At 55.4% G+C, this 8,791-nt stretch overlaps 1 protein-coding gene across 1 annotated transcript in view; it reads right to left on the bottom strand.

The window, feature by feature from the left end:
• Positions 1-2,868: 2,868 nt before the first annotated feature.
• LOC112103296 (phospholipase A2 inhibitor and Ly6/PLAUR domain-containing protein-like) overlaps positions 2,869-8,791 on the bottom strand; it is an 11,957-nt gene continuing 6,034 nt past the window's right edge. Inside the window, exons 3-6 of the mRNA XM_026659656.2 lie at positions 7,400-7,516; positions 6,544-6,708; positions 4,923-5,066; positions 2,869-3,232 (exon numbers count right to left, since the gene is read on the bottom strand). Coding sequence (XP_026515441.1) covers positions 2,994-3,232; positions 4,923-5,066; positions 6,544-6,708; positions 7,400-7,516 — 665 coding nt within the window. The 3' untranslated portion in view covers positions 2,869-2,993. The remainder of the gene's footprint in view (positions 3,233-4,922; positions 5,067-6,543; positions 6,709-7,399; positions 7,517-8,791) is intronic.

Raw genomic sequence — 8,791 nt, 5'->3', positions numbered from 1 at the left:
AGGCTGGCTAACCTAGTGAGGAGGGCTTTAAACTAGGTTCACTGGGGGAAGGAGACCAAAGCCCTGAGGTAAGTGGGGAAATGGGATACCGGGAGGAAGCACGAGCAGGAGAACGCAAGAGGGGAGGACTCCTGTCTCAGACTAAGGCCTTGGCTACACTTGGCAATTCATAGCACTGCCGCAGCAGCGCTGTGAAGCGCGAGTGTAGTCGTGCCGCCAGCGCTGCGAGAGAGCTCTCGCAGCGCTGTATGTACTCCACCTCTCCGAGGGGAGTAGCTTGCAACGCTGCGAGCGAGCGTGCAGCATTGCAGGCTCTGATTACACTGGCGCTTTACAGCGCTGCACTCGCTGCGCTGGGGGGGCGTTTTCACACCCCTGAGCGCAGCAAGTTGCAGCACTGTACAGCACCAGTGTAGCCAAGGCCTGAGAAAGCGGGACGATCAGCGAGTTATCTTAAGTGCCTATACACAAATGCAAGAAGCCTGGGAAACAAGCAGGGAGAACTGGAAGTCCTGGCACAGTCAGGGAATTATGATGTCATTGGAATAACAGAGACTCGGTGGGATAACTCACATGACTGGAGTACTGTCATGGATGGTTATAAACTGTTCAGGAAGGACAGGCAGGGCAGAAAAGGTGGGGGAGTTGCATTGTATGTAAGAGAGGAGTATGACTGCTCAGAGCTCCGGTATGAAACTGCAGAAAAATCTGAGAGTCTCTGGATTGGGTTTAGAAGTGTGAACAACAAGGGTGATGTCGTGGCGGGAGTCTGCTATAGACCAGAAGATATATAGCAGAATATGCCATTGTCTGGCCTATTCTGAACAGTGCCGAGCACACAGATGGTGCCCAGTGAATAACACAAATCATGACAATAATCCTCGACTTTATGGACTCTGTGGATGCAATTTCTGTTCTTTGTTCTGCAATGGCCTGGATACAGCTAAGAATTTGAGGCACAAACACACCTGATACTTTCCTTCCTTTCCTCAAACTCAGAACAAAAAATGACAAAAACCAAATGGTTTTCAGTTACAGTGTAAAATTGCCCAGCAGCCATTGCTGTACAGCCCAGCCTGGGGCAGAACCTGCCACCCCTGGGGGGGTTAAGTGATCGCCTCTCATCTGAGTCTCCTATCTCCAGCCTTTCTGACCTCTCTGCTGCTTTTCATGCTGCCAACCGTGACATCCTTCCCATGGGACCGTGTGCTGGAGTTGCAGAGAACTGGCCGCCTTGGTTTCACTCCCATCTATCTGAGTCCTCATTTTTGCAGCATGCAGCAGAGAGAAAGGCTGGTGCCGTGGATCGGGAGCTGGCCCTGAGAGACGTGGGTGCTACTCCCCCATGGACTGCCTGTCTGACCACAGGCCAGTGCCTTAGGGACAGAGTTTCAAAGGTCTTTAGGCATCCAAAGATGCAGCTTGGCATCTAGTGGGGTTTACAAAGCACCGAACCTTCTAGGTCCTTTTGAACAGCCCACTAGGTGCCTAAATACCTTTGAAAATCTGGCCCTCAGTCTGTGTGTGCCTCAGTGCCCCACCTGTACAATGGGGATAACAGCCCTGCTCTGCCTCACTGAGGGGCTGTGATGTGAGGCCACATCAGTACCACGGGTAGCGTGGGAACTTTTCTATCCCACTGCTCACCCTGCCCTGGGGTTTGGCCCCTTCTTTTCACCTACGCCCCTCACATCTCCCTTTTCTGAACGTAACCTTGGCTCCAAGGGCTTGGCTATTTCTTCGGAGTCCCCTGCAGTCTCAGGAGTTGGGGGTTTCTTCTACACCCCCCACCCACTGCAGTGGGATTCTTCTTTTACAGGTTCATCTAAAGATTTCCAGATCGTTAATTTCCTTACCAGCCTTTTCTTATCTTAATCACCCTGCCTGTTCGTAAACAAAACCCTGACTCCCTGCTCGGGGGCATGAGCTGGGAGAAGCACCTCTCTGGGTTGTAGGATTTTATGTTTGTATTTTATAAAATTTAGAATGAAGGATAAAAAATAATAATGTAGCATGTATTAAATGTATTGATGTATGATTTGATCATATCCTGCCAGCCACCCTTTCTGAATAACAGAAAGGAATGGCCTAATGGGCCAATGGGTAGAGATACATGAGCCAGAATCTGTGTCTGGGCTGATTTCAAGGCAGTAACAGACCTTTGAGGGTCACCAATTTGTTGTAGGTTTAGCATTTTGAAATAAGTAAAAGGATGCCGTGATTGTTTTCTTGTGCATTGCAATTTGATGTTCCTGCTCAAGACGTTCTGTGTAAATTAATTCTGTTCTGTGTGTGAATGAGGAATGGGTGTGTAAAGAGATAAGTGTGAAGGCCGTCGCTGAACCAGATGTTTAAGGAGGGACAGGAGACAGACACAAGGGCACCAGGAGCCTCTGATCGGAGTCAGTTCTGGAGGCAGAGTTGCTCCCTGAAGCACTGGTGTTTGGCAGAGATGCATGAAAGCGGAGCAGACACGGTCAGCGCTGGTACACACAAACACACGCGCATGCAGGGACGCTCCTGTGCGATTGCATCTCTGGTCATGCTTTATTCAGAGCAGTTTGAAATGCACAGGGGGACTCGGACCATTTCTGGAGTCTCCGGGGAGCTGGGAGCCAGGACTCCTGGGTTCTCTCCCAGCTCTGGGAGGGAAGTGGAGTCTAGTGGTTAGCACAGTGGGGCTGGGAGTCAGGACTCCTGGGTTCTATTCCCTCGCAGAGATCTTTGAAAGGCTGGGGAAGAAGCTGTGAGGGGGTATTAATAATACACAGCACTTTGCTCCAAACTCTAGTGGAGAGTCTCCTCTCGCCTGCATCAGGCTTTGTCTCAAGCCCCCCCCCCCCCCCCCCCGCTCCCAAAGCCCTTTGCAATGGCAGCTCACCATTGTTATTCCCCTTACAGGGGCGGGGGGAAACTGAGGCAGGTCAGGGAACAGGAAAGGCCGAGTGCACCGGTTATACTGAGACACCAATGGCCCGGGGGGGTCCTGCCAGTCAGCAGAAGCATAGCCCCAGAAGGAAAGGGAGGAAAAGGGGGACCCGGGGGACGATGCTGGCCAGGGTGAAGGGACCCCAGGCCAGAGTCGGGATGGCGCTGCTGGTCTGCGCTTTGGGCGCTGGGCTGCATTGGACATTGGTCAGTTTGTAGGTGAACACCCCCGATTCCAGTGTCTTGATGCCGCAGGCCACCCGGGTAGCGCAGCCCCGGCCTGCAAACGGGATAGCGACATCACCTGTGTGGGGAAACCAGAGCAGATCAGACACGGCACGGCCTAACCCCCTTCTGTGATGCCATGATCGGGCCCAGGCTGGTTCTCCAGGGACCTCGTCTCTAAGCCCTAGCGCCCTTGGGATAGCTCTTGGCCCGGTTCATTAATTCTCAGCTAACGTGGCATCCTGAGTAGCGTAGGCCACTAGACTTTAAACCCAGGTTTTCCACGCCTCGGATCATTCTCATGGCTCTTCTCTGACCCTCCCCCCCAACACACACACACTCCAATTTACCACAATGCTCCCTGACACCAGCACTGGACACAGGATTCCAGCAGCGATGGAACCAGTATCAAGCACGGAGGCAAAATAAACCTCGGGGGGTTGAGGGAACCCCGCTCTTCTTCCAACACGGTCCTCAAGATGCACCCATGTTTCTTTGCAAGATGCCCTGGCCTCTGAATCGTTATCACTGGCCTAGCAAAGGGAGGTCCTGCATGCCGTATGACAGCATCTCATGCTTTGGTGGATAGGACCATGCGGAGCCCCTGGCCTGGGGGTACCCTGCTGTGGGGGGCACATGGAGTAAGGAGGAGTTGCAGGGAGTTCCTGGAGCACAGGGGACTCTTAGGGGGTTCAATGTTCTCATCCTACACAGGCAATGAAGTGGATGACCCTCTGGGCAGATGTTTCACCTAGTCAGACAAGCTTGCGGTCCGTTTTTTTCCATGCAACATCTTTCCTGAGCGGCTGTGGCAAACAGCAGGAGAAATTGTTCTCTGCATGAATCTCTGACTCCAAAAATATTCCCTGAGAGCCCTTGGAGTTTGAACAGAGATTAAGGGGACAGCCTGCATGCTGTTTGCATACACCTCTGTTCCAGGACTGGTGGAAACAGTGTGACCAAGCAAACTGTCCTAAGGAAATACTACAAGGCCCCAGAAGTCTGCTGCTACTTGGCAAAAGGTGGAAAATATTGTCACCCCTTATGACCAGAGCGGTTCACCAAAAATTTGAGATCTTGAGGGTCATTCCCATCAGGAAGAGAAATTGGCATTGGAAACAGGGCTATCTTTGATGTAATACTGCGTAGCTACAAACAATGTATTTGCCCACGGTCCAAAGCCCCTTTCCAGCCAGTTTTCTGCCCAAAAGCTCTGCCTTAGCTTTTCCCAAGGCCACATTCCCAGTCCTTCTTCTATCTCTGTCCTGGGCTATTCTGCCCCTGCTCCCTGGTCTTCTGCTTCTCTCCAATTGACCCGCCCTCGCCAATCCTAGCTTTGGGAAACTTCACAACCCACATGGCTAAGCTTCTGCTCAGTCTTGCCATGTTTGAAATATGCAAAGGGTCACCAAGTCTTGCTGGAATGTCCAGTGGGGGCTGGGAGCCAGGACTCTGGGGTTCGCTCTCCAGCTCTGGGAAGGGAGTGGAGTCTAGTGGTTAGAGATGGGGGGGCTGGGAGCCAGGACTCCTGGGTTCACTCCTGGGCTCTGGGAAGGGTGTGGGGTCTAGTGGTTACAGCAGGGGGGCTTTGAGCCAGGGCATAGCACGATCATGCAGCCCTTTGTTTTGAGTGATGGCCTCTATGGTTTCAGCTTTTGCTAAGCAAAGGGGTGTTTCCCGGCTCCCCGGCTCAGCGGGCGCGGACGAGCCCCAGGACACCCCCGGGCTCGCCGGGGATTTAACTCGCCCCAGAGCGAAGGAAGCCGCACCTTGCGCCAGCGTCCCGACGACAACAGCACATTGGTCGGCACCTCCAGTGCAGCGCAAGCTCTCGTTGCTCTCACAGCTCTCGAAGCCCGGGGCGTAGCAGGCCGGGCACTGCAGGCCATTGCGGACACTGCTGATAGCCTGCCCTGAAAGGCAGACAGGGAAAGAACCATTTGCTCCAGGAAGAAACCGCGGCAGGAGAACGTAGGACAGGCAGGACCCTCCCAGGTCATCAACCCAGCACTTCGTCCCGCTCAGGCAGCTAGCGTGGTTATTTGCCCCCACTCCTCCAACGGGCAGCTGTCCCGCCACCCCTCTCCTCTGGCCGCTAGAAACATCCTGACTTCCAGCCTCGGTCACTTCCTGGCCTGTGTGTTCCCATGCCCGCATCTTCCACCAACTTCTATCGGTCTTCTCCCTTGAGGCTGCTTCCCCCCATTGTGTTCTGGGGCACACGCCGGACCACTCAGGGCTTGCGTCCGCCTCGCTCCGTGTGCATTTGCTCCTTTCGAGAGACAAAATCCAGCAGTTTCCAGGGACTTGAATCTGCCTCAGTGGAAGTACCCATCTTCCTCCACTTGCAGGAGCTCCAGCCCGCTGGTGCCTGTCCAGTAATGGGGGCGGGGAGCGGGAATGTGGCATGCTCAGGGGAGGAGGCGGGGAAGAGGCGGGGCCGGGGTGGGGATTTGAGGGAAGGAATTGGAATAGGGGCAGGGAGGGGGCCGAGTTGGGGCGGGGACTTCTGGGAAGGGGTTGGAATGGGGGCGGGGAAGGGGCGGGGCCTCATGGAAGGGGTGGAGTGGGGGCAGGGCCGGGGGCAGAGGAGGAGTCGAGCACCCACGGGAAACCTATGCCTCCACTGAGCTAAGTCAACCCAGTGCTCTTTTTGAACGGAAGTGAGTGTTAACGGGGCAAGCTGCTGGGTCTCTTTAAAGGAGCAAATCAACCTGATTGTGACTCTGACCGGCCCGGAAAAGGGCCAGACGTTGCAGCGCTGGGGAAATCCAGGACTGTGGGGGGCGGGGGTGTTGGGTGGAGGATACCAGGGGCAGAGCGCTGCACCCCAGCTGCCCAGCCCACAGACACTCAGGAGACTGGAGGCCTCCAAGCTGTGAGCGCAGACATAGAGCATTTTAAGGCACCCATGGTTAGAGGGTGACCCCTTACTGGTCCGGTTTGCACCCCAGAACATCCCTCCTGAGAGCAATCGGGTCTCTTCTCAGCTTGCATTATCCCAGGCTAAACAAACCCAGCTCTTCCAGTCCCCTCTCATAAGATTGGCTCCCCATGTCCTCTGATCAGCCCAGTAGCCCTGCTCTGCACCTGGCCCAGTTTGAATTCATCTGCCTTGAATTTGGGGGACCACAGCTGGACACAGTGTGCAAGGAAAGGTCTTACCAGGACAAAGGCTTTAAAACTTCCCTCTCTCCCCTAGACATGTCTCATCCACACTTGCTTCCCATGACAAATAACTTCCCCCCCAAACTGCTCGCTTGCCCCAGAGTCCTTGGAAATCTCCTGGCTTTTCCCCGAGGCCGGGAATAGCAGCTCCTCAGAGATCGGGGGTTCGACCCAGCGGCTTCCCCGTGCCCCCGAATCAGACCCGCCACCAGCGATACATACCGATGGGCATTAAATGGACGTTGCAGTCGTTGGTCTTGCAAATTTCTGACCGGATCTCCACGGTCACCGTGGCCCCGAAGTAAAAAGCCAGGAAGCCCATGAGGCTCTGGCGGGAGTCGGCGCAGGACTGGTACGTGCCTCCATTCCACGTGCTAGACTGAAAGGCTTCAGAGCGAGAAGGGGATGTCACGCGCCGGTTACACGGACGGAGCCACCGCAGTGTCACGGCCCCCGTTAAATATTGATACGAGCAGATCCTTAGAGCGGACCCCCACCCCACCTCATAACCATCACCAGGCACCTCTGCAGGACCACAGGGCTGGAAGCAGCGGGGGGTTCATCCCATGGTGCCCTCCCTTCTAGGCTAAATTCCAGCGCCCAGACTGGTGTTGCCCCCCAAAACCATAGGGGGGGTGGCATCATCCCACCGGGTGGGGGCAGCTGTCCCTGGGCCATCACGCTGAGTGGGGCAGGCACTTCCCTTTGGCTGTCATATTGTCCCTGGGGACAAGAAACTGAGTCCCCAGGCCTGGGGGGCCCCTCGCTGCCGGGGGACTCCCTGCGATCACCTGGTGAGCACCCCATGCCGCTGCTAGTTGGAAGGGACCTCATCCAGTCCAGCGCCCAACACTGAGGGCAGACCAAGGCAACCTAGACCAGCCCTTACAGGTGTTCATCCAACCTGGTCGGAAAACCTCCGCTGACGGGGACCCCACCCCTTCCCGCTGGGAGTAGCTGATTGGCTGCCTTTGGCTGCATTCAGACACACGATGGCTAGCAAGCCACCTGGGAAAAGTATCCGAGAGCAGGGCTCCCGCCGCACCCCACAGCTGCCGCGAAAGCCGACGGGACTCACCGAATGTGTTGTGTTCTTGAACGATGATGCAGGCGTCCTGGGGAGAGGAGCAGATCTGGGGGAGGTTGTGGGAACAGCTTTGCCCAGATTTGCAATAGAAACAGGTCAGAGGCATCCCTGAAAAGAGAGCCGGGGTCAGGGGAGAAACTCATCTTTGTACCCGCTACCAATGTCCAGCTTCTTGATTTCCAAATCCTTCCTGGGCCCTCTCCAGGCTACAGCTGTTATAACAGCACCGCTAATGGTGCCACTAGAGCGTAGAAGCTTCCCACACTGGAAGAAGGGGCTGTGATGAAGTGGCCATGTTCTGCCATATTTTTATGACGCTGATGTGTGCCTCGGTTTCTCCTGGACTTGGCACTGCTACCCAGTGGTCCGGGAGAAAGGGTTGAGTGTGCAAAAACCCTTGGAAGTGTGCAATAGCCCCGCTCACCTACAGCCACCCTGGCTCAAGGGGTCGCTATTCCACCCCAGAGCTGAGGAGTGGATCAAACCACCAAGGGGCTGCGACGTCTTCTGCGTTCACCCGATAATAACCCGCAAACATTACCCCGGCAGAAAATTTCCCATCCCGGCCATTCGTGGATGGAAAATGGACTTTGGCAAACAGTTGAATATTCTGACGTCACTCCCCAGTTGCCTGGGGGCCCAGATGACCCAGGCGCCCCAGAAACTGAGGCGAGGGGCAGACAGGAAAGCAGAGAACGTAGCAGTTCTTGCAAAACAGGGGTGCGTCAACAGAGCTTTCACCATCATCTGCAGCTGTTTGCTTCGGGCCCATTTCCCTGTGAGTTCTCCATGCGCAGGTCTCTTCACAGAGGCTCCGAATGGTGCCTGCACGTGGCACCGTCTTCTCCAAAGAGCCGTGGGTCAGACCCAGCTCTGGCGCTGTCTCTGGGGCTTGCGGCTGAGTGACCCCTTCTGCTGTGCGTCACCTCTCGCCCCACTATTGCTCCTGGAGTGAGCGGGGTCCGACTCATATAGCCTTCAGGCTCCTCCCACTGCCCTCAGCCTCGGCAGCGATTAGTGGTTGATCAGAGCCAGCTGGGCCACACCTCCTGCTGATTGGCTGGGCTAGTTCCCCACTCACAGCCCATTGGGCAGCTGGGGCGGGGGGGGGGTTGTTTTTCCCCACCCATGTAGCAGTGCATTCACCAGACCCCACCTATGGCTGACACGCTGAACAGCCAGAAACTGAACTGATTTGGGGGGGCCAAAAACCATCATATTTAAAGCCCAAAATGGCACCCGGTGCATCATGGGAGATGAAATTCAATTGCCTCTTGCTCCCATTTTCTTCCCTGGACTATGTGTCTCATGATGCACCTGGCTCCCAGCCCCCCCTGCCCTAACCACTAGACTCCACTCCTATCCAAGAGCCGGGGATAGAGC

This window comes from Terrapene carolina, unplaced genomic scaffold (genome assembly GCF_002925995.2).
Source record: "Terrapene carolina triunguis isolate 2854851 unplaced genomic scaffold, T_m_triunguis-2.0 Scaffold647, whole genome shotgun sequence".
NCBI classification, from domain to species: domain Eukaryota; kingdom Metazoa; phylum Chordata; order Testudines; family Emydidae; genus Terrapene; species Terrapene triunguis.
The sequence above is the reverse complement of the archived record's forward strand: the minus strand, read 5'-3'. Positions and strand labels throughout refer to the sequence as shown.